Here is a 26,180-nt window from a genome sequence, read left to right as displayed (position 1 = left end):
GAATTGATAACACTTGGTTGTGGGAAGTGGGAGAGCAGAAAAAAAGCAAGATAAGAATGCTCTGTGGGTTCTCCCTTGCACAAGTCTCTGTGCAATTAGAATTACAATTGATTTGAACAAATACACAGACAAAACCACTGAGAGATGATTTGGGAGACTTTTGAATAAAACATAAGAGAGTTAGTGCACACATTCTGGAGTGTTTGATTGCTCAAGAGTTTCTTGTTGATAAGTTTTTTTCTTGATTTTCCATCTTTGTGAGACAGCCAAACTCTCAGAAGTGAGATGTGGTGTTTAATGAGTTGACTTTTACTGCTTTGAAAAACTAAACTTGATAAATGTGCTTTTTCTTTACTTTATACCCCCCTTCAAATAAAGACATAAATATGAATGTGATAATCCACACTTAAAAAATGCTTTTCAGTCCTTTGAGAGATAATTGCCCACAGTTTTTTTTTTTTTATTATCAATAACTACTTTGAACTACAAAAGTAGCACAGCTTTATTTTAGGTAATTTAAAAATAGGGAAATTTATTTTTGAATATTGATTTCTATCTACTTTAGAGGCAGAGCAACAGAAAGACACAGAGGGAGGGTGGGGGTGGGGAGATCTTCCATGCTTCGGTTCACTCCCCAAATGTCTGCAAGCCATAGCTGAGCCAGGCTCAAGCTAAAAGCCCAGAACTCCAACTGGGTCTCTGTGGATGACACGGACCAAGCACTTGAGCTATCATCTGCTGCCTGCCAGGAGACAGAAGCAGGAAACTGTTTGAATCAGAAGAGCCAAGACTGAAACCAGCACTCTGATATGTGGAGTGGGCATCTCAAACAGCAGCTTAGCTCACTACACCACGACATCCATTTCCAATGTAGAGGGTTTAAAGGAGAAAACAGTGGCACCAGTAATGTAACTGCCCAGAGAAAATAACTGTTATTGTTTTCCTAATTTTATTGTAGTAAAAATTCGTTCTTTGTTGTAATTCCCCTAAAAGTTTTATAAGGCAGGTACTACTTCTATTATGTTAATTTCATAGAAGAGGAATAGAAACTCAGGTAAGTTAAATAAAAAAATTTGTACAATGTCATGACATCTAAATGACAACCAATGGGAGCAAGACTAGGATCAAGTTTGTTTTACTCAAATTAGAATGTAAGTCATTATTTAATTAGGTTTCATGTTTTACAAAATTGGTTATGCTATTTCACATTCTTTCTAAAAGCATTAGTATCTCACAAAGAATCCTTCTTTTTTTTTTTTTTAAAGATTCATTTGTTTATTTGAAAGTCAAAGTTAGAGACTGGCAGAGACAGAGAGAGAGAGATCGTTCACCCGCTGGTTTGCTCCCCAAGTGACTGCAAGGGCTGGGCCAGGCCAAAGCCAGGAGCTAGGAGATTCTTCCAGGTCTCTCACGTGGGTGCAGGGGCCCAAGCACATCAACCATCCTCTGCTGCGTTTCCCAGACCATTAGCAGGGAGTTGGACCAGAAGTGGAGCAGCTGGGACACAAACTGGCACCCATATGGGATGCTGGCATTGCAGGCTGCAGCTTTACCCACTGTACCACAATGCTGGCCCCAAAATGAACCTTTTGAATATAAATATATCATTCAAAGACACAACTTTTACAAGACTTATAATAATGTATCCATCAGAATGTATTTAATCATTGCCTTTAGAAAAAACACACAGCTGCTGAATGTTCAGCCTGTGAAACGGAGAAGTTTCTAGAATGAAACAGTAAACATGGGTAATAATTTTTCCATATCTCAGAAAACTATTTTTGTCTCCATTTTTATACACAATATGTTAAATGAAAAAAGGTAAATTAGGTATGAATAGATTTAAAGCTGTTTTAAAAAGTAAAAATATTAAAAATAAAATTTTATTATTGTAAATAAACATTTGCACATACATTTTTTAACATATTTATGATTATATTTCAGACTAAGTTGCTATAAATTGATATGGTGGTATTGAGAATAAAACATTTAAAGTTCTTGATAAAAACAAGTAAACTGTTTCCCAGAAAGGGAAATCAATGTTTATTGATCACCTAGTATGTGGCATTCTGGGGTTACTTAGGATTGAAAAATCAGAGATGGGTCTTAAACTGGTTAAGCTTAATCTAATGAAAAAGGCAGATAGTAATCAAGTAATCAAAATATATAACTGCATAAGGTATAAATTTGAATTAAAAACAAATCATATTGTGTGCAAATGAAATCTTAATGACGTAGGAAATGAAATTAAAACTAGTGGAACCACTGACTTACCTCTAGTGGAAATTTTTGTCCTTCTAAACTGTGTTCTGATCCATCAGATGACACATTGCATTTTCCCCAGTGAAAAGTTATCTTGCTTGCTTTGAACACTATGTCTGAAACTCCTCCGCTGAGGCGGTAGTCATTCGTGAGATTAATTTCCACTAAAAAACAAACCAAACAACAACAACAAAAAGAAAAAAAAAACTTCACATAGGTTGCAATCAAGTTTATAAATTTCAACTAAATTTTCTTTTATTTAAGGTACATTAAGAAAATTATTTATTTGAAAAGATTTAAATACTATTATTTAACTCACCATTTTGGAAGTTCAACATCGTAGTTCTGCACAACATACCTATTGTATCTTATTGCCACAAACATAAACTAAGCCGAGGATCCTAATGACTAATGACTCTAATTGCAGGAGAGAACCAGTCCACTTGCCCTGCTGGTTTGGTGTCCTGGGATTGCCATTCCTCCAAAGTTCTTTAAGTTGTTTGATGGTCATCTTGGGGGATATAGGGGATGAGGAACAGAAGAACCCAAAGAAGAAAAGGCTTCCCCTGGGAGTGCTCCACCTCCCTGTCAGCCCATTTCTACTCCTTATCTTGCTGCTGTTCTTCTGTCTCCTTATCCCTTCAAGTATCAGCTCAGGCTTCATCAAGTTCCAGAACCTGTGCTTTGGCTGTGACAAGGAAGATATGTAACCCATTCTCACTGAACGGGTCTTAGTCATCTTATATTTGAGCCCTCAGTGGCAACCATCAGAATCTTCAATGCCCTTAGTGAGTCTCATATTGGATGCTATCTGACTATATTTTATGAGTCATCTGGAGAATAATGATTCTCTTGGGAGCCTAGTGCAAAATGTTGATGTCTCTCAATTAGATTCAACTAGTCTTTGTTCTACTAGACAGAAAACACTGTTGGCATTAGAGACTGAATCCAAGGTAACAACCATCCAGCTAAGGATATAAACTTCCATTAATTATAATAACAATGATCTTGACAATCACAGCATAATAATGATAATAATGACAGTCAACATTTGTTTACCACTTACAATGTACCATGCTAATTAATTATATGTATGATCACTTGATCCTCAGATCCTACTTCGTAACTCTTCAAACCTAAAAATGCAAATGATAGAACTGCCATATGATACAGCAGTTCCGTCTCTGGGTATAGATTCAAAAAACAAGGAAAAAGATAAAAAAAGGATACCTACTCGGCTGGCGCCGCGGCTCACTAGGCTAATCCTCCGCCTTGCGGCACCGGCACACCTGGTTCTAGTCCCGGTTGGGGCACCAGATTCTTTCCCGGTTGCCCCTCTTCCAGGCCAGCTCTCTGCTGTGGCCAGGGAGTACAGTGGAGGATGGCCCAAGTGCTTGGGCCCTGCACCCCATGGGAGACCAGGAGAAGCACCTGGCTCCTGCCTTCGGATCAGCGCGGTGCGCCGGCCGCAGCGCACCAGCCGCGGCGGCCATTGGAGGGTGAACCAACGGCAAAGGAAGACCTTTCTCTCTGTCTCTCTCACTGTCCACTCTGCCTGTCAAAAAAAAAAAAAAAAAAAAAAAAAAAAGAAAGAAAAAGAAAAAGAAAAAGGATACCTACTCTACTGTTTATAGCAGCACTGCTCACAACAGCTAAGATCGACAATCGGGGCTGGCACTGTGGTGCAAGTGGGTTAATGCCCTGGCCTGAAGTGCCGGCATCCCATTTGGGCACTGGTTCTAGTCCCAGCTGCTCCTCTTCCAGGCCAGCTCTCTGCTATGCCCTGGGAAAGCAGTACAAGATGGCCCAGTTCCTTGGACCCCTGCACCTGTGTGGGAGACCCAGAAGAAGCTCCTGGCTTCAGATCAGCGCAGCTCCAGCAGTTGCGGCCAATTGGGAAGTGAACCATAGGATGGAAGACCTCTTTCTCTGCCTCTCTATCTGTGTAACTGATTTTCAAATAAATAAATAAATAAATCTTTTAAAAAAAGAGACAATCAACCAAGAGGTCTATCATCAAATGTACTCTGATAAATTAATTATGGTACATATACACCATAGACTACTATTCAGCCATAGAAAAGAATGAAATCTTTTCATCTTCAGCAAAATGGATGGAACTGGGGGACTTTATGTTAAGTGAAATAAACTAGATACAGAACAGCAAATGCTACAATGCTCCCTTATGAATAGGAGATTAAAAAATACTTCAATCTGAACACAGAAGAAACGAGAGGCTGGGAGTGAATGGAAGGAGCTTAATTGCCAAGTACCAAATCAAAGTCCTAGTGAAGGTAGAAGTTCCTAGTGCTACAGAGCATAGTTAGGAAAGCACAGTTCACAAAAGCCTTGCAGATTTGCACGAACAACTGAGAAGAGAAGCTCTAAGCCTTCTCATAAAATAATAGCAAAGAAGGGGAAGTGTTGATTATTATGTTTTCATACTCATTCTATGCATGAATTGAATGTCACACTGTAGACTTCAAATAAATACAATTTGGTTAATACATTTTTAAAAGATTTGGGAAAATGTGCTTTTTTATTTAATAATATCACATGTAATAACTTTTTTAAATTATGCATTCAACAATAATTATGTCTTTATTACATTTCAGGCACTAGTAAAGAAAAATCCCTGTTGTCATGAGATTTGAAATTAAATATTACATTTAAATAATTATTATTATCTACATATGGAAAGTAGAGAAGAAATGTAGTAATAATAAAACCCCAACTGGGCTACTAATAGAGTCTTAAATAATTTTCTAATGTTTGGCCTCTGCTTTTACATAATTTCTTGATATACAGTTTTGTTTAAAACGTAATATAAAAAGAAATATGTAACTTTTTGAAAATCATTCTGTACATGTATAGTTTACTGGAAATCACTGTACTATATTTTCCATGTTATTTTTGAAATGTCTTAGAAAATCACTTAAGAGTACTTTTTTGAACCTTCTATAGAGAAGTATTAGTGATTGACTTTCTTAAATTTCAATTATGGTTCTTCTATATATAAAGAGAATTGAAAATGAATCTTGATGTGAATGGAATGGGAGAGGGAGCGGGAGATGGGAGGGTTGCGGATGGGGGGGAAGTAATGCGGGGGAAAGCCATTGCAATCCATAAACTATACTTTGGAAATTTATATTTACTAAATAAAAGTTAAAAAAATAAATAAAATATATACATCTAACTTAAGAAAGAAAAATTCAATTATGGTTGATTATTTTATCCATATCCAAATTTTTTTTTCTTTTTTTGGCAGGCAGAGTGGACAGTGAGAGAGAGAGATAGAGAGAAAGGTCTTCCTTTACCGTTGGTTCACCCTCCAATGGCCGCTGCGGCCGGCGTACCGCACTGATCCGAAGCCAGGAGCCTGGAGCCAGGAACTTCTGGTCTCCCATGCGGATGCAGGGCCCAAGGACTTGGGCCATCCTCCACTGCACTCCCGGGCCATAGCAGAGAGCTGGCCTGGAAAAGGGGCAACTGGGACAGAATCCGGCACTCCGACTAGGACTAGAACTTGGTGTGCCGGCGCCGCAGGCAGAGGATTAGCCTAGTGAGCTGCGGCACTGGCCCCAAATGTTGAATATAGCATAGGCTGGGCAGGAAAGATCAAGTTGTAGTTCCCAAGGAAAGGAAATCCTGATTGACCAAGTGAATGACTAGTGATACAGAAGTCACTGAATTACATTAGCCACAAATTATACTCTTTGCAACATCTTCTAGTAGTGGCATCATTATTGTCATAACGCTGAAAAACATGACATGATGACACTGGTCATACTAGTTTGGTACAAAATTTCAAAACATTATCTAAATTTGCAGTTTTCTTTACTCCATTTGGTATCCTCTACCTATAGCTTCTACATTGCCCTTAGTATATTAATCAAAGGAAAATGAGATGAAACTAATCTAAATATACTCTAGGCACCTCCCATACATCAAAGGCATATAGGAGGCAAACTCTTTACCTGTTTTTCCAGTGTTGTGAATGAATGTGTTTTCCAAAGATGTTTTATCCCAACCTTGAAATTTAAGTTTCTTAAGATTCACATTTACTTGTGTAAGATCTTCATCAATATTGATAGGAGATTGTTTTGGGCTGTTGCATATTGGATATTTCTTTCCCCAATTTTTTTGATTCAGTGCTCCTAGGGAAAGGAAAGAGTAAGGCAGTTAGGTTCTTAAATTCTTGTACAAGAGCTAAGTTTTATATTATAAAATAGTTAATATATTGCATAAAAATAAATACAATATAAGGTAAATTGGAATATCTAAATTAACTCACTAAACAATTATGCACAAATTTAGATTCTGAATTTTAACATGAGATGCTATCAATGGAGAACTATAAAATATTCATGACAAGTTTAGGGTTCAACAAGTCATCACATTCTTCCAAATCAAGAGAAAGTCCATTAATAGTTATAGAAGGTCCTAGAACAGAGTCCTAGCCTGGAGTTCCAGTTTTATTTTTATTTATTTTTAATTAGTTTTTTAACAGATTCAATATGGTTTGAAGATACAATTCTAAAAGCATAAGATAACCCCTTCCTCCCTCCCTCCCCATCCCTCGCTCCCTCCCCCACTTCTTCCTTCCAGAGTTCCAGATTGAAAGAAGTCCAGATGAAAGGAGTCTGGTTCTAACTTCCTTAGCAATCTCCATAGGTACTCCCCTTCAGATCTACTGCCATCCCTGCCATTGAATTATCTGGTTTAATTTTCTGATTGGGGTGGGTTTTTTAATTAAAAAATATTTTTATGAGGCTATCCTTGAAATATTTCTCCTCCCTTTTTTTTCTGGTTATAAAACGTACCAAGTTTTATGCTTAACAAAAGAAAAACAAAACAGGTCTTTTTTCTTTTAAGATTTTATTTATTTATTTCAGAGGTAGAGTTACAGAGAAAGAGAAGGAGAGACAGAGAGAGAGGTCTTCTTTAGCTGACTCACTCACCAGATGGCCGCCAACAGCCAGAGCTGGGCTGCTGGGAAGCCAGGAGCCAGGAGCTTCTTCCTGGTCTCCCATGTCGAGGCAGAGGCCCAAGCACTTGGGCCATCCTGTACTGCTTTCTCATGCCATAGCAGAGAGCTGGATCAGAAGAGGAGCAGCCAGGACATGAACTGGCACCCATATAGGATGCCAGTGTCAAAGGTGAAGGCTTAGCCCACTGTGCCACAGCATCAGCCCCCCCAAAAATAGGTCTTTCTGCTTACAGTGCAGTGAATTTTCACCCACAGAATGAACAATCCTCTAAATGAAAACTGCCCTAAGTTGCCTTTATTTCACCCCTACCTGAAACATAAACCATCTCCCATAACCGTATTCACTTGATGTTATCTTAGTACCCAAGTAGTGCTAGCAGCATGTACGTTCTATTGAAGTTCCATTAAAATACTAGGGTGGAGTGGGCTGGTGGTTAAGGGATCTGTGTCCCACATCAGAGTACTTGGGTTCAATTCCTGACTCTGTCTTCCTGAGGACGAAGACCCTAGGAGGCATTGGTGATGGTTCAAGTAATTGGGTTTTTGCTACCACCCACATGCAAGACCTGAACTGAATTTCCAGATTCTGGCTTTGGTTTGTCAGTACTTCAACCACTGTGAGCATTTGGGAGTGAATCTGCATGTGATAGCATTTTGTCTCTCTGTATCTCAGTCTCTCTCTCTCTCTCGCTCTTGCTCTTGCTCTCTCGCTCTCTCCTTCCCCTCCAACTTATATAAATAAATTCAGGGGTACTTTTAAAAGTTCTTGGAAAATTGAATTAAAAGACAAACTTATTTTGGTGCAAAACTTTTTTGAAATTCACAGAAAATACTTTCAAAGGACCTATTTTTCCATGAACCTTTTGGGGGGTCCATGTACTTGAAATGGTGAGAGTGTAAGTCTTAAACTTTTCTTGCGTTAGACTTCAGCATTTCTATAGTCACCACAAGAGAGAGCAGAGTGGCAGCACAGTGGTCATCTTGCTTTTGAATATTTGTGTGGGTGAGGCCAAAGTTTTACATGATTGAGGTGTAGGGAAATTCTTGGTAAACATATTTTCAGTACTACCCTAGTCTATATATTTTTTTATAATAAAGGTGTCAATGAGCACTAACTTCTATGCAAGCTAAATCTAATGAACATCTCTCATAATGTAAGAAGGCTTACTGTGCAATTTACCCCAGAAAAGAAAGAATCATTAGTCATATCATGAAACTGCCTAAATGGTCAAGGAAAGGTAAGTAACGCAAGTCACAGTGAGGCTCTAACAGACTCAATGCCCGCTGAAAATTTATTTCAAAGTCTAGCTTTGTTCCTAGAGAATATTTGAGTAAAAAGAGGTTTAAATATGCACAATAATGTGTATTTTGCTTTCTAGGAATAGCTTTAATGATCTGAGTAATGCTATGCTGATTCTGATTTTACTTGTAAGGAACTTTGGCATGGGGACAAGAAAACATTGCTTATTTTACTAACGTCAGTGCAAGGGAAGGAGAGAGATCAACTGTGGAATGATCAATAAGGCCCATTTGACTGTTTACATTTTAAATACAGCACAGTGAATTCCATGCACACTTAGGAAGAGTTACATAGGTGTGCACAGACACTTTAAATGTTAAGTTTCCATTAGCACAGATCAGGGAAAACTAACAGAGTACAAAAATGTAATGTATATCAGCAACATTGACATTTTGAGGATTGATTATTATTTATAGCCCTTGTCTCTACTGTTGAGGAACAGTGCTTTTTTCTTCTTACTGTTTGTTGAATTCTTTGCTTATGGAGAGTTAAACTTATGATTATAAAATAAACTGAAAGTATGTTATTGCAAAAATTGAAAGAAAGATTAATAAAGGCAGGGTGAAGGAAGGTGGAAATCTGAGCAGGAGGAAGGGTGGGGTGGGAAGTATCACTATGCTCCTAAGTCTGTATACATGAAATACATGAAATTCGTTCACTACACATGAAAAAGATAAATTTAATAAAAAAAGTCTGTGAAAAGCATACATTTTTAATGTGATAAAATGCATGACCTAATATTGGATATCTATACTGAGCATTTCAGTAGTATTAAGCATATTCACATTACTTTGTGCAAACAAAGAAGTAAGTCTCTGATATACAAACCTATTTGCCATCTCACTTGGTGATCCTCTCCACTTGGTTTCTAAACATTATCTTAGACTTAGCATACACAAAACTAATTCCTGATTTCTATCCTGAAACAGGATCCTCCTACAGTCTTTGCCACCCCCTAACCTTAGATGGCATCCAGATGACCCCTTCGGATCTGTCTTTGAAAGATATTTCTTATCAGGTAATTTTTCAACTCTGCAATTTCCAGTGTAACCCAAGCCACCACTGTTGTTTGCCCACACCTTGCTACCACAAGCAGCATTGCCATCCCTGGGGACACAGGTGAGTCAGTCCTCCACTGTAGCCTTATGAAGTCAGAGTCTATATCTTAACACAATCCCAGGAGACTCATATACGTATTTAATTTTGAAAAGCCCTCTTTTAGATATATATCTCCAGTGCTTTCTAACTGGTCTCCAGTTCTGCCTCTTGCCCCTTCCACAATTCTGCTCTACATAAGTAGAATCCCAAAGTGGTTGCTAACTTCCACCTTCTGCTGAAGGTTGGACAGTACCTATAAATGTGAAAGGAAAGTCATTCTTTGATTAAGTTACATTTAATGGCCCAGGAGATAACAAAGTCCTTGCTGTGAATCTGTTATGTTTTAAGAAGATCTATCTTGGCAAACTGCAGAGAGATCCAAAGTTTGAGAGACACCCCTGCTGGCTTTGAAGACCAGGTTTTGAGTGAGAAGGGGTTCATAGTTAGGAACTAATAACCAGTACTAGGAGCTATGAGTGTCCCCAAAGTTACAACCAGAACAAACAGAAACCCCAGGACCTCAGTTCTCCAGCCTCCAGGAGGTGAATTATGTCAAGAATCCAAAATAGGTTACAAGACTCCAGGCTTTGAATGAGACATTTTGATATGTGAGACCCTGCGCCTGATCAGAGAAGCAAGCTAAACAGTCCCTTCTCTCCAACTTATGTAACACAGAAGCTATGAGATAGCAAATGTGTTGCTATAAGCCACTAACTTTGTTAATTTGTTACACAGCAAAAGAAAACTTGTAACTCAGTAACTACATTAATCTTTTAAGATACTGGTTAGCTCGAATCCCTATAATAATTTTCCATCTTATTAAAAATAAATGTATGTCCTCAACACAGCTGACAGACACTGTACGATGTCACCACTCTCACACCCCCTCTTCTGTCATTTGCTAGCACTCTGTGTTGAGCCCTGCTATAGCCACCCTGGCTTCCATTCCATTCCTGCAGCATGTGGAGGCTTGGCACCTGCTGCCAGATCTTCCTGGAGTGCTTCTCCTGAGGTTGGCAAAGTTCAAAAAGCTCCTTTTCCTACTTCAGTGAGATCTTTGCTCAAATACATCTCTCCAAATAGTCTTTCTTTGAGCACCCTGTATAAAATATGTTTCCTCCACTAGTCTCTCTCAGTGGCTCTCCTTATTTTATGTTCTTTGCTTAGCATATTAATGAAGTCTATTTTAGTGTCTCCACATCCCAGTGCCTAGAAAAAAAAGACTGGTTTCTGAAAGGTGTTCAGGCCGGTGCCCTGGCTCACTAGGCTAATCCTTCGCCTTGCGGCGCCGGCACTCCAGGTTCTAGTCCCGGTCGGGGCGCCGGATTCTGTCCCGGTTGCCCCTCTTCCAGGCCAGCTCTCTGCTGTGGCCAGGGAGTACAGTGGAGGATGGCCCAGGTGCTTGGGCCCTGCACCCCATGGGAGACCAGGAGAAGTACCTGGCTCCTGCCTTCGGATCAGCGCGGTGCGCCGGCCGCAGCGCGCCAGCCATGGCGGCTATTGGAGGGTGAACCAACGGCAAAAAGGAAGATCTTTCTCTCTGTCTCTCTCTCTCACTGGCCACTCTGCCTGTCAAAAAAATAAATAAATTTAAAAAATAAATAAATAAAAGGTGTTCAATAAACTTTTGTTGAATACCAGAATCAAACAAAAAAATAGTGATGCCTTGTTTTGTGACTTGAGCTTAGGGATGAAATATGAAATCACAAAGAAAAAAAAAAAAAACAAAGAAAATGAATTGGCCACTTCTCTCTCTCTCTCTCTCTCTCTCTCTCTCTCTCACTTTCTGTAACTTTGTCAAATAAATAAATAAAAATCTTAAAAAAAAAAAGAAAATGAATTGGCCAATAAGAGAAACATTTCTAAACTCAACTACAGATCTCATTGGACAATTTAGTTCAGTAGTTCTTTCTGAACGGCTGAAAGGTATCAAGAAAGGCCTCAAGACTGAACTCTGGGCTGAAATCTTACAGCACAATAATCTTGAGTAACTGGATTACATATGAAGTCCATGGGATTACACTGAGTGTGGATCCAGATAACTTCTTAATTTTTATGATTAAAAGACAAAAGAAAAGAGATCAGAATAAGGAAAAGGGATTCTTTTCCCATGGTAAGACCAACAAAGAGAAAATGTCCTATAAAAATAAGAATTTAAGTCATAAAAAAGTCTTCAAGTGATTACTGACATCATAGATAAGAGTGTCAATTGTTAAATCAACAACAGAAGTCACTACGCACTTACTCCCCATGTAGGATCTCTGTCCTTAATGTGTTGTACTATGTGAATTAATGGTAAAACTAGTACTCAAACAGTACTCTATACTTTGTGTGTCTGTGTGGGTGCAAACTGTTGAAATCTTTAATTAGTAAATACTAAGTAGATCTTCTGTATATAAAGATAATTGAAAATGAATCTTGATGAAGAATGGGATGGGAGAGGGAGTGGGAGATGGGATGGTTGTGGGTGGGAGGGAGGTTATGGGGCGAAAAAGCAGCTATAATCCAAAAGTTGTACTTTGGAAATTTATATTTATTAAATAAAAGTTTAAAAAAAGTCTTCAAAAGACTCTACAAGGGAGGTGATTTAAAATCTCCACGAGTAGAAAACCAAGGGAAATAAGGACAGAAGTGTTAAAATTGTTTACAGAATTGAAACACAGACAACAGAAGCATTAAACACATTAACTAATCTTATTCTTAAATATTATTTTGAAATTCCCAAATTCATAGTTTTAGTGTTGCAACCAGAGGCCACAGTGGTTAATGCCCAGGGTGATGAATTTGAGAAAACATGTGTACATGCTTCAATAGAACATTTTGTGTCCACCTCATTGTTATCAGTTAAAATTGTGCAGAAAGAAATGACACTGACTGGTTGCAGCAAATGATTATCAGGTGATTTATCCAATGGAGGAATTTAGAGTATAAAACAGGAGCTCTAGAGAACTTAACTAAATTACTCACTCGCATATTTATTCATTCATTGATTCAGCTGAATTCATAATATTTTTGTATATTTCTTGTGCTTACATTTATTAGAGTACTTAGCAGAATGTGTGCATTTTGTCTGCTGACTTGTCTATCATCTACACGCTATTGTCAGACTCTCAGTCTGGTAAATAGTGGAAACAAATTGTTTGTGAAATAGTCTTTGTGCACCAAATTAATGCATTCAATATTTGTATGCAATAGATTTTCTGTTCTAAGTGAATGGAAAGCAACTCTAGGCTCTATAGGGGATGTACATGAGTTTATGCTTCTCTGTTGCTTGCCTATTATTACACTACAGAAGAAGATTATAGTTTGTTAAATAAGTACGAAAATGCCTAAAAGAGTACATGAGTTGAGAGAAAGTAAACATGGAAAGTGAAAGCACACTAATGCAGGCATTAAAGAATCAGTGGGATTTTGACATACACAAAGGAAACTGGGCACAAACTTGTTGCATGAAGATTGTGAGCAAACTCATGGTGGTAGAGAAGTGCAGCAATAAAGAGAGCAGAGGACAGGCCAGTTAAATCCAAAGAGCATAGTGATGCTGAGAAATTATGCAGAGGGTGATAGAAAGGCAGACAGCGAGCAAATATACGGTGTAGGCTGGGGGGGGAGGGATGTTGAGGCTTTGAAGGAGTGAGAAGCTCAGCACTGCCTTGTGAGAGGCATTAAGCTGGCAGGAATGTGGGATGGCCAGTCAGGGAGAGGCTGCAAGTTTTCACAGACATCTTCTGGTCTTCAGTTTGATTTTTACAGCATCCTTGTACGTACTTGTACTAGACTGTATCGATCTCTTGTTCATGTTGCCATTTCAGCACCTTTCTTAGAGGCTAGCACCTAAGGATTAAGCAATTGTTCGACGAATGATTAAGTGCTTCAGTAAGGTATCTAGAGTTGCCTTCCCTTCAGTGTCCTTGTACTGCATCAGGTTAACCAATTAGTGTTCTACAGATGAACATACTTTAAAAAATATTGTATAGCAAAGTGATACTGCATCAGTGACCAATGCAAAGAAATGGACTAGGGAATGAATAAAAAAATACTAACACAAGAGTTTCAATATTTGGAGGGAAAAGTGAGCAAATTATGCCAATGAAATGAAAGCCAAAGAAAGAAATCACTGTTACTTTCTCTTCTTTTCTCTGTTTGCAATTCTTGTTGGGTTTAACCTTCAAATATTAGATGAATGGCAAAAATAATATAATATTATATAAGGTGTACACAACAAATATTTACACAAATATGATAAAATCCCAATATTTATTTCTTTGTAAGGTTATCAAAACTTCCTATTATCTACAAGATTTGAACGACAGACTTAGAATCAGTTCTTTAAACATAACAAGATAAGAAAAATATACTTTTTAAAAAGACTTATTTAGTTATTTGAAAGGCAGAGTTACAGAGAGGCAGAGAAAGAGAGAGAGAGAGAGAGAGAGAGAGAGGTTTTCCATTTGCTGGTTCCTCCCCAAATGGCAGCAATGGCCTGAGCTGTATTGACCTGAAGCCAGGAGCCTGGAGCTTCTTCTGGGTCTCTCAAGTGGATGCAAGGGCCCAAGCACTTGGGCCGTCTTCCATTATTTTCCCAGGCTATAGCAGAGAGTTGGATGGGAAGAGGAGCAGCCAGGACTCAAACCGGCACCCACATGGGATGCTGGCACAGCACACAGTGGATTTACCTGCTAAGCCACAGCGCCAGCCCCTATATTGTTTTTAATTTAGTGAATTTCTTTAGTTCAGATTTTGATATAAAAAAGTCTGTTTCTATATATTCACATATAAAATATGAAAGGGCAAATATAAGTATAATAGCAAAGTGAAGACTATGGTTATGTTTGTAGCATCTACTAATTGCCTTGAACAAACTCCACTTATGGTTTCATATAGAATAAGTCACAGCTTTACTGCACACTTTGTTTTTTAAATGTGCTAACAAATACAGCAAAATGACAAAATTAAAAGTTATTTAAATGAAATAAAACTCTAAGCATAAAATGACTTGGAGTCAAATTTAAGTTTATTTAAATATAAAAAATGAGATTAACCAGAATTATTTTCCATGAAATGCAGCATAGAATGCAGAATTCCAATGGAAAGGTGACTTATTTAAGAAGACATTTTTCAGATGCAGAAGTTAGCTGCTGGAGAAGGGGGCTTCCTCAAAATAAGAAACTAAAGCCTCAAATTATTAAATGGTGATCATTAAGTGATTATGTCTCACTAGTAAATGCCATCACGTAAACTGACTCAAAACAAAGGAAGATGGATGTTTGAGATAATCTTCCAAGCTGAAAACCAGGTCGAGGCTCTGTTAACATGCATAGATCAGTGTGCCTGTTTGTAGCTTTGACGAGAGGTTTTTGGAGCCAGAAAGACCAAAATGGTTGCCAAATGTTGATGATCACTGCATTGAAAACTGTACTGAATGCAGATCAAATGCAAACAATTTCAGAATGAGAAGCTCTTTCACCGAGACTGCACTTTCTTTTATTTCCTGTCCTGATGGGAAATTCACATTGGGACAGCAGAAACATTTCTGCCACGCAGGTTGGGTTGATGTATCCAGGTTGCAGGGGTTATATGTCCAGGAAGGTAGTTATCAATTTACTTAAGAAGGTTCTAGCACAAACATTCTCTTAGCTTATGACATTTAAGAAAATCACTATGTGAAGTTTAGCATGAATAGGGATAGAAATAGTCCAGAAATTTTTTAGGGTTTTGTTGAAAATTCTAGGATTTTTTCAAGCTAGAAAAATCCAACACAGAACACTATAAAACATACAAAAAGACTGTTCTGTATTTCAAAAAACTGAAGAAATTTTGTAGACTACAAGGGATAACTAAAAGTATAAGATGAGAAAAGATCTAAGGACACTGCCGTAGTAAAACACTCTTACTCTGAAGATTAATCATCTGAACTTTACAACTGGCAGTGGAAATACATCGGTCATTTTTCCAAAAATTTGATTATCTTCACATTGGGTCATAACTAATCAATTAATTTAATCAGAAAATGAAATTAATCTTATAGAAAAATAAATAAAACTTTAGTTAATGCAAAAAATTATGGGGCTGGAAACATAGTAAAAGGATCCCTCATAAACTTGAGGACTAACTTTAGTATGTCATTTGGAAGTTTAGGAACACTTGAGTAGATTCTTACTTGGAAGTAAGGAAGGGAGAAGGACATAGGATGACATAACAAATCTCGACTCCTGGGCATACAGCTGGGCATACCACAGACTAGTCATGTGGAAGGAAGTGTGGACAGAAAGATGTTGAATCTGGTTTTGGAACTACTGACTTTGAGACTACCATGGAAATTCATTATGCAATGAAAAATATCGGAGATCAGTGGAGAGACTGGGGCATATCAGCCTGCAGGTAATATTTTAGAACACAGATGTGGATGAAATATTTCAATTAAAGTTGGTAAGCAAGAAAAGGGTCAATGATAAGACATGGGGGAACATTAGCATTTAGTGAAGACTGAGGGAGGGAAGAATGTGTGGCCTGAGAGGGAACTGAAAATCTATGACAGTCATAGAAAGATGATTTCAAAATGAAGGATTATCACAGAGTGGGTGGCACACATAGGGGGAGAGTCAGTATAGTCATGTCCACTGCGACTGGATTTTGTTATCTCCTATCTGCAAATCCAATACTCCTAGAACAGATGATTTAGTGTAATGCTGGACTTGGAATTCAGACTGCAGAGTGAATTGAGACGATAAGAATTAAAGTATGTTTTAAATGCTTGTTGTGCAGGAAATAAGAGAGGTAACTTGGCAACCAGAGACAGATGGAAGGATGAGGAATGGAAAGATTTTAAGACAGACTTTGTGTATATTAGGAAGAAAGAGTTATTCTAAGAAAGAATTTGGGGTTATGAGAGGTCAATGATCAAGTTCTTCAATGAGAGAAGGTACAAGGCATAAATGGAGGATTATTAGCTTGATTGCAAAAAGACACACAAGAAAATCATGAAAACATGGATTCATAAGGATTCAGCTACATTAAGAGGAGGGAACTGTATTCTAGTACTTCTGCTTTAGAGCAAGTTCACACCACATGGGAAGAGAAATCTGGGAACTGAGTTAACATCAGTTCAATCCTGTATCTATCACTTCCAAAAACCATTCACTTGAGCAAACATTTCTACTTCCTTGTGTCAATTCTGTGCTGTAGATGGCTGAAGTGGCCCTGTTGATTTCCAGCCCTCTCCCAGTAGACAGCCAAGTTTTAGGGGCTTCTAAAATGAAGTAACAGAGGCCTGGATTGTGGCCTGGCAGGTTAAGCCATCTCTTGAGATGCCAGCATCCTATATTGGAGAGCTAGGTCCATGTGGCTGCTCTGGTTCCAATCCAGCTTCCTGCTAGTGTGCTTGAGAAGGCAGCATAAGATGGCTCAAGTACTTGGACCCCTGTCTTCCATGTGGGAGGTCAGGATGGAGTTCCTATCTCCTGGCTTCTGGCTTTGTGCTGGCTGCTTTATTCTGGCTGTTGTGGCCTTTTGGGAGAGTGAACCAGTGGATGGAAGATAACTCTCTGTCACTCCCTCTCTTTACTGTTGCTGCATCTTTCAAATAAATAAATAATGGTACAGCATTTTAGCCTGATGAGTCTGATTATGAGAAAAACCAGGCTTACCCTTAATTTCTCTTTTGCAAAATGGCAATAAAGATTGACATAAAATAATATAGGGGCCATTGCTGTGACATGGAAAGTTAAACTGTGCCTGCAGTGCCAGCATTCCATATGGATGCTGGTTCAAGTCCTGGCTCCTCCACTTCTGATCCAGCACCCTGCTAATGCACCTGGAAAAGCAGCAGAAGATGGTCCAAGTCCTTAGGCCCACATGGGAGACCTGGAAGAAGCTCCTGGCTCCTTGTTTTGGCCATGCCCAGCCCTGGCCTTTTTAGCCATTTGGAGAGTGATTCAGGGGTAAAAAAAAAAATCTCTTTCTTCTTCTCTCTCCTCTCTCTCTCTCTCTTTCTCTCTTTCCTCCCTTCTCTCTGTGTTTCTGCCTTTCAAATAAATAAACAAATCTTTAAAAATTAAAAAAAGAATAACAAATGTGGGTGGGTGTTTGGCAGTGGTCAAGGGGTTGTTTGGGATGTCTGAATATTGAAATGCTTGGGTTTGACTCCTGGTCCTGCTCCCAGTTCCAGCTTCCTGCTCATGCACACTTTGGGAAGCAGCAGCCATGGCTCAAGTACTTGGGACTCTGCCACCCACATAAGAGACCTAGAATGAGTTCCCAGCACCCTGGCGTTTGCGAACAAACCAGCAGATGGGATCTCTCTTTCTCTTTCTGTCTCTCCCCTGTCTCAGATAAATTAAATTTAAAAAGTAACTTAATGGTCATGAACCCTTTTAAACAATTATGTTGCTGAAATAATATTAAATATCATGTGACACCAGGGGCACTTTGAATTTTTCTGAAAACAGGATACAGCCAGAAATATTTCTCAAAGCAGTAACAGAAAACATTAGAATTGAAAAGAAAATTCAGTGAAGAACTAAAGACCTATTTGCCTTTTCTATAAATCTAACTTTTACCATTCTGGCTATTTTAGTATGGGCCTCCCAATCTAGGTGAAAGATCTACAGGCAGACTTTATTTGTATATCATTTCAAGGAAGTAATGACACCTAAAATTTGTATCTTCATGAGCTACTTGTGATAAGCAGTCCAAGGAAAACTAATAAGACCTGTGAAATATGAAAGATAATGAAATTATTACCCAAATTAAAGATCTGAAATGCAAAAATAAAAAGTCAAATTTTGTTTATTGATAAACCAAATTTCTGTTTAAAGATAGCAAATTTATAGCTTAGATTTTAAAACTGTGAAATTGACTGCCTGAGTTATGGTCTATTTCTATGTCTCTAGTCTTTCTGTTTCCTGAATCTCCATTTATTTTTACTAACTAATCATAGTTAGAAACCTCCTTTAGGTTGAGCAGAAACCTGAACACTGATTCTTTCATTGTTTTCTAATTTTATTTTTAATGATGATGTTTAAATAGAGGTAATTATGGTACATGACTGTAAATCAGATAAAACAAACTAATAATTAATTTACTTTGCAAACAAAGGTATTTCAGTAGTCCATTAAACTAACATGTATCCCTACTCTTTAAATATATACATTAAAAGGCTAAAGGAGAGAAGTGCTTTAAACTAAAACACTGCAATTCATTTCTAAGGGACTATCAATCCCAAATAAACATAAAATGTTAAAATTGCTATATAAGTTAACTATTTTTACTTTTATATTGTCATCTACTTTTACAGTGTTTTAATTAACACATAATTGCACATATTTATAATAACACAATGTGATGTTTTTATTCCCATACAAATGTACAGGAATGTTTATGGAAAAAGCATGCTCCAGCTGTTGTGGGCATTTCGGGGAGTGACTAGGTAAACTGTAGATTTCACTTTCTCTGTATCTGCCTCTCAAATAACAAAATTAAATCTAAATAAAATATTGATAGTGCAAGTAATTATTGTGCTAAAAATAAAGGTACAGTTGCATAGATTCAAATGTATCTTCACTGATGTCTACTCAGTCAGTTGAAGATTCCATAGCCCTTTATTCAGTAACAATAGATTTCAGTAGAGTCTCTTTTTGGAAGAGCAGTCTGTCTCTGCATAATTGCACAGAAATGATGTGTCAGGAAGCTGAGACAAGGGAAGCGAAGCAGGAACTGAGAAACAAAGCTCCCTGAGAAACTGCAGAAATCCTAAGGGGGATATAGGACTTCCATAGGCAGTGGAATTTGAGGAGACAGCAAAGCTGACTTTGAAGGCAACATAATTAGATATAACATAAATTAGATATTTTAAAGTTTGGGAAGCCCCGATCAAACCTATTTTAGATGTTTTTGACTAATTAATACTAAGGAATAGTTGAACTTAAAAAAAAAAAGGTGAGAGTCAGTAATGCACTTGCATTTGAACAAGTTTCTGTTTGCTCTGGCTTTGGTTAATGCAATACCTATGTTATCACATATGCTACTACCCAATAATAAGTGCCACACTTGCAAAGATGCTTAAGACAGAATCATATTAGAAAAAATTTTCAAATAAATTATCATTTTTCACTGCTTAAAATAAAATTTTGTTAAAGTTATACTAGTAACACCAAAAAATACTGCAAACAAAAATATTTTATCTTCAATGGTAAGTAGCAATGAGACTAATTCAACTGCAAGAAAACACTGCTATCCTTTGTTTAAAAGGTCTCACTAAAATTCTGGCAGTTCAAAGAAGTTGACCCTAGACCACATCTTATAACAATTGATAAGCTGACAGCATCAAGCATTTATTTTCAACAGATTCACTGTGATTTCATTTTGTAGGACTCTAAGAAACAAAAAGGAAGAAATCTTTCAGACCTAACATCTAATTTAATCTTAATTCTTATTCATTGTATTGAATAATTTGGATTGTATAAACTTCTAAATCAAAACTGTGTTTTATAAATTAGTCTTCTGATACCATGTTCATGGGGTACAGTCTAGGACTTTGATGGGTAATCAGAAAATGAATGCTGGTCAAAAATATGTCATATTTCAAAACCCAACTTTGACTTTCTGATACTATTCCCTGTACCTAGGGTCTGCTAATTATTATAGTTACTATTTGGTAACATTTTTAGATATGAAAATACTGAAGGGAAATATGAATTTCCCTTCAATGAGTCCTAGGATCTAGATGGAAGATCTATGGGTAAACAGATCAATGTAATGAGAGTTTCCGGTAATGTAATAATCAATGTAATGAGAGTTGCAGATAATATATGTAATCAATTCCCTGGAGTGCCAACATTTGTTTTGAAAAGGAGAAGATGCTGAGTATGGAAAGCACATGTTCACTGAGACAGGGCAGGACTCCTCCTTTCTAAGCCAGATTGCCAACCCTTTTGAGAAGAAATGTGCAAGCAAGATCCTGTCTGGGTTTTTACATCCTTCTTCATCTTTGGCATCAGATTGTATTCCATGTTCTGCTAAATAAAATGTGTTCAATTATGATTTTCCTGGCTTCTGATCACAGCTTATCCATTATAGAATCTCAAGACTGGGAAAAAAAATTTAGTTCAATTACTCATCATTGCTTGAATCCTCTACACAACACGCTTGATGACAGATTTTTTTTCTGCCAAGGCTTAAATACCTTTGATGTTTGAATCTCTTTATCTACCTCAATGTATGCTACTCCAATTTTTAATTTTCCGGAGTTGGGAAGTTATTTTCTCTTTCAGAGTAAGTTTTGAGAGTTTTTTTCTTGTGTTCCTAAACTGTATTTTCTTGCTGCCATACGAAACGCTTACTTATTTTTCCACGTGATGGCCTGGTATGTATATGAACACTGACACAAGAACGTCTCTAGACTCATTTTTCATGATAGAATCACAGCTATTCTCACATATCAAAATTCTACCAATTAGGGGGACTTTGTTCAAGTACATTCCAATTTTTGTATATTTTTGAAAGTCTGATAACTAACCTAGGCACAACATTCTTCATGGAATGAAGTACAGAAATATAGATGAGTTTTCTAGGCTATCATAGATCCTATAACTTCATCCTATTAATAACAAAGCAGAATATATTCATATGATGATTTATTTGGGAACAGGCATGGTATATCTTGAAAACCTGGATTCTGAAAATCAGACTGGTTGAAAACTGGCTCCACAACTTTGAATAGTCTTGGGTTAGTCTCTTTAACTCTTGATTCTTTGGAATTGTTATCTAAATACAAAGGTCCAACATTAGGACCAGTATCACAGCATCACTGCAAGGCTTCCCTAAGCTGCAACAGGGAAAGCCATTAACACAGTGCTTGACACAGAATGGTTCCTCTACTCTTCCATTCCACTCTTCCTCATCTTCAAGCACATCACTGATTTTTTTTCCCCTCAGTGCCTTTACATTTACCACACCCTTGTATGAAATATTCACCCCCTCCCCCTCACCAGCTGGCTCCTGTTTCCTCTTCCCATCTTAGCTGCAATGCCTTCCGCCTCCTGGAGAAGCCCTCTCTAAGTCTGTGACAGTGCCCATTACATCATGCGTTTATTCCTTTCAATATGCCTATACTCGTCATTCATCTTGTTTGCTTATTTGCTTTTCTTTCTCTTCCTAATAGAATGTAAGCTCAGTTAGTACAATCATCTTACCTATTCTGTCAATGGTTATACTTCCAGACTATAGAGACTGGTACTTAATAAACTGAGCAGCACTGCCTGTAACTAAAATTGGTATTGCACTTATTAGCATTGATCATTTCTCTTTGCTCTCATGAATGTTCTCTGAAGCAAACAGATCAATGAATTTGCATTTTAATAACAACTAGGACATAGAGCAAAATGCCTTTCACAGATGTAAGGGAAAAGTCAATAAAGCACACAAATACATGAAGGTTCTCTAGGCAGTTCTCAGAAGAGCAATAGGGAATTCAGCTCAATGGAGCATGAAACTGCATTTCGTGTATCTCTGTCTTTCATCGGGAGATTTCAGTAGGCATTTAGAACGCAAGGTGATCATTATTACCTCAACAGGTATATTTAACAGCCTGGATTTCCTCTTACAAACAAAATTCTGATAAGTAACAAATCTTAAGAAATTGTGAAATTTTCACTGCAACATCATGCTTGCACTTACGTTAGAACCACAGGCGGGCTCTTGTTTTCTAATTCAAATAATTTCGTTTTTTAAAAAGATTTATTTATTTATTTATTTGAAAGTCAGAGTTACATAGAGAGAGAAGGGGAGGCAGAGAGAAAGAGAGAGAGGTCCTGCATCCTCTGGGTTACTCTCCAATTGGCTGCAACAGCCGGAGCTGCACAGATCTGAAGCCAGGAGCCAGGAGCTTCCCCTGGGTCTCCCATGTGGGTGCAGGGGCCCAAGGACTTGGGCCATCTTGTACTGCTTCCCCAGGCTATAGCAGAGAGCTGGGTCAGAACTGAAGCAGCCGGGACTTGAACCGGCGCCCATATGGGATGCCGGCACTGGTGGTGTTGGCTTAACCCATTACGCCACAGCGCCGGCCCCCTAATTCAAATAATTTCTATGGAAAAATCATTACATTGGATAAAGAACTGCTAATTGAACTACCTCTGCTTTGAGATAAAACTAGAGGGTAATTCTAAAGTTGAAACCAGTGCAATCAAATTTCTGCTTTAGTAGATATATATTTGTGATCTCTGTGATATTTTCTAGTCATTTATTTTTATTAAGTAATTAAAATTTGCATTAATTGTCAATGTACCAAAGTAACACATAGGAACTATGGAGCAAAGTATTAAAGGAGTACATTTTAACCTTCCTCATCTTCTACCCCTCTTTTGAAAGGTAAGTCCTATTAACTGGTTGTTGTGTATCTTTTCCTTTGAAATAATTTTAAATTCAGAAAAAACTTTTTTTCTTCAATCATTTGAGAGGACGGTACCAACATTCCTTTGATATTGAATATTTTATACTGTGCTACTTAAATACAAAGATATTTTCGTATATGATCACAATAAATCCTCTAAACAGTGAAATTAACATTAACACATATTATCATTAAGTTCTTATGTCAGGTTCAGATATTGCTCACATGCCCCAGTAATGCCCTGTATGGTAATAAGATTCCATTTAGTAACACACATTGCCTTCAGTTGTAATGTCTCTTTAGTCTCTTTCAAACTGAAGTAGTTCCTCCACTTTTCTTGACTTTCATAATCAGGATACTTTTAAGACTATAGTTATTAAACTGAATGTTACTCAATTTGAACTTGTCTGATGTTACCTCATTAGATTCATATTACTCATTTAATTAGGAATATCACAAAATGATGCTTTTTACATCTCAATGTCTTATTCAGTGGCACAAGATTTCTAAGCATGCCATTATTGCCAGTGTTCACATGGATCACTTAATGAAAGTGGTTTCCACCAGGCTTTTCCACTGTCCTGGTATTTTCTTTCATTTCATGATTGGAAAGTGTTTTGTAGGGAGATACTGTGAGATAATGTCAATTTCTCATTCCTCATCAAACTCATTTGTTAAAAATTCTTTATTTGTATTGCTAGGAACTCCGATCTCCCACTTAATTCAACAGGATACAATCCATTACTACCATTTTTTGTTGGAGCTCTACGGAACTTTTTCTAACCTACTATCAATTGTCTTTTTTCCAATAAGTGAAATGGTTAATGTAAGTAGCCTTAGTGTAAGGGAGATAAACAGTGTCTGCATTCTCCAGTCTCTCATAAGGAAGGCTTTGACTTGTATTTTTTTTTTTTTTATTTATTTATTTGACAGGTAGAGTTAAAGACAGTGAGAGAGAGAGAGAGACAGAGAGAAAGGTCTTCCTTCCATTGGTTCACTCCCCAAATGGCTGCTACGGCCAGCGCTGCACCCTTCTGAAGCCAGGAGTAAGGTGCTTTTTCCTGGTCTCCCATGTGGGTGCAGGGGCCCAAGCACCTGGGCCATCCTCCACTGCCCTCCTGGGCCACAACAGAGAGCTGGACTGGAAGTGGAGCAACGGGGACTAGAACCCGGCGCCCACGTGGGATGCCGGTGCCGCAGGCGGAGGATTAACCAAGTGAGCCACAGTGCTGGCCCCATGACTAGTATTTTCTTTTACCATATTCATTAAGGTACAGTTTAGGGATCAGAACAGTTTCTCATACAGGAATATCTAGGAATGTGTTAAGATTCTCCACCTGGTCAAATGGTGGCTTACACAGACAGTTCTTTAGGTCTTGGTAGATAATCATTAGGTCCTTCCCCCCATTTCTCTGGTCAGAAGGAAAATTCTTATTTCAACTTCAGGAGCACTCAACAAACGCTTTCCTTTCATAATAGATTAGTCCTTGAGTGTTTCTCAGGCTTTTCTGTCTTTAGTGATTAAGGGTCCTGAATGACATCTACAGACAGTAAGTGAGGTGCAGAACTTTTCATAAGCAAAGGAAATGTCAAAATCGGGGGATGGTGCCTCTGCATTTTATTGTGGAAATACCTGACAGTGTTTAATGGCAATAACTTGACCAAAATGGCAAGGTACTTCTTACAAACTTGATAAAATTATCTTATCACCAAGTCTAACATTTTTCCCAGAATGCTGGAAAGAGACTACATTTAAATAGTGATGAATATCCTTTGAATGACAATGGAGAAAGATATCCCTAGATTGTACTGAATATGCATTCAGATGTTACCCTTTGCACACTGCCCATAGTAACTGGATGAGAGGAGGTTTAGAATGTAAAGGAGTAGACATGGATGGTTATAAATAGCAAGGAAACTAGGATGCGTTCAGTAGTTTCTCAGGAATTTTCCCATAGTGCTAGGCACAGCTTAATTAGGGCTTTTCATGTAACTCGGACATATACCATGAGTATTCCTAAACCAAGAGAGAAAACTGAGTCAAAAGAAACATTTTAAAGAAGAATTTGCAAAACTTTCAACTTTAAAAATGTACCAATAAATGCAGTTTACTTAAAATGAGACAATGGCTTGGCTTTAAAAATGCTGTAATTATTTATATATACTTGTGGCAATGGCTTTAATCCTCATAACTTTGTTACATCTCCAGAAAATGATAATCTACAATGACTGTACTTAACATTCATGAATGAGATAGCATCCTTATGCAGTAGAATTTAAGTCACCATGAGTCATTTCCTTTACCTGTGGATATTCACTATGTGCTATATATTAGAATTCTAGCTCTAGGAAAGGCAGTTTGACTTTTTTGCTTGCACTCCATTAAGACTACTGAATTTGAGAATAAATGAATATTTTACAAAACAAAATTAGGCTCTACAATCCATTGTGAGACTCTCTCTTCCTTTCATTTTTTTTCTTTTTTATAAGACTAGCCTCTGAGAGAAAGCCTTTCTTCCTTCCTTCCTTCCTTCCTTCCTTCCTTCCTTCCTTCCTTCCTTCCTTCCTTCCTTTTTTCTTTCTTTCTTTCTTTCTTTCTTTCTTTCTTTCTTTCTTTCTTTCTTTCTTTCTTTCTTTCTTTCTTTCTCTTTTTCTTCCTTCCTTCCTTCCTTCCTTCCTTCCTTCCTTTCTTCCTTTCTTCCTTTCTTTCTGTCTCTCTCTCTCTTTTAGATTTAGTTATCTGTTTGAAAGACAGAGCTACAGAGAGAGGGAGAGACAGAGAAAGAAAGAGAGAGAGATCTGTTCCCTCCCAAAATGGCTGTAATGGCTGGAGCTTGTGCCAGCCCAAAGCCAGGAGATTAGAACCCCACCCAAGCGGGTGTAAGGGCCCAAGGACTTAGACCATCTTCCACTGCTTTCTAAGGCATATTAGCAGGAAGCTGGATTAGAAGTGCAGCAGCTGGGACTTGAACTGGTGCCCATAAGGATAGCCAGCATCTCAGGCTGAAGCTTAACCCACTGTGCCACAATGCCAGCCTCCGCTGTACAATCTTCAAAGAACTCTTCCCAGAGTAATGAGAACAGACAGACAACTCTGTTTTTTTGGACAATTACAAACATTTTCAAACATATCTCCTGGGATT

The 26,180-nt window shown here is 37.8% G+C and overlaps 1 protein-coding gene across 4 annotated transcripts in view; it reads right to left on the bottom strand.

The window, feature by feature from the left end:
* The window catches only part of PTPRZ1 (protein tyrosine phosphatase receptor type Z1), a 200,020-nt gene that overhangs the window by 95,103 nt on the left and 78,737 nt on the right, over positions 1 to 26,180 (bottom strand). For all 4 annotated transcript variants that reach the window (XM_051848907.3, XM_051848908.3, XM_051848909.3 and 1 more), the window contains exons 3-4: positions 6,240 to 6,419; positions 2,275 to 2,426 (exon numbers count right to left, since the gene is read on the bottom strand). In XM_051848907.3, coding sequence (XP_051704867.3) covers positions 2,275 to 2,426; positions 6,240 to 6,419 — 332 coding nt within the window. The remainder of the gene's footprint in view (positions 1 to 2,274; positions 2,427 to 6,239; positions 6,420 to 26,180) is intronic.

This window comes from Oryctolagus cuniculus, chromosome 3, assembly GCF_051225735.1.
Source record: "Oryctolagus cuniculus isolate XC-2025 breed Fujian yellow rabbit chromosome 3, ASM5122573v1, whole genome shotgun sequence".
NCBI lineage: Eukaryota > Metazoa > Chordata > Mammalia > Lagomorpha > Leporidae > Oryctolagus > Oryctolagus cuniculus.
This window is presented reverse-complemented; position numbering and strand designations above follow the sequence as displayed.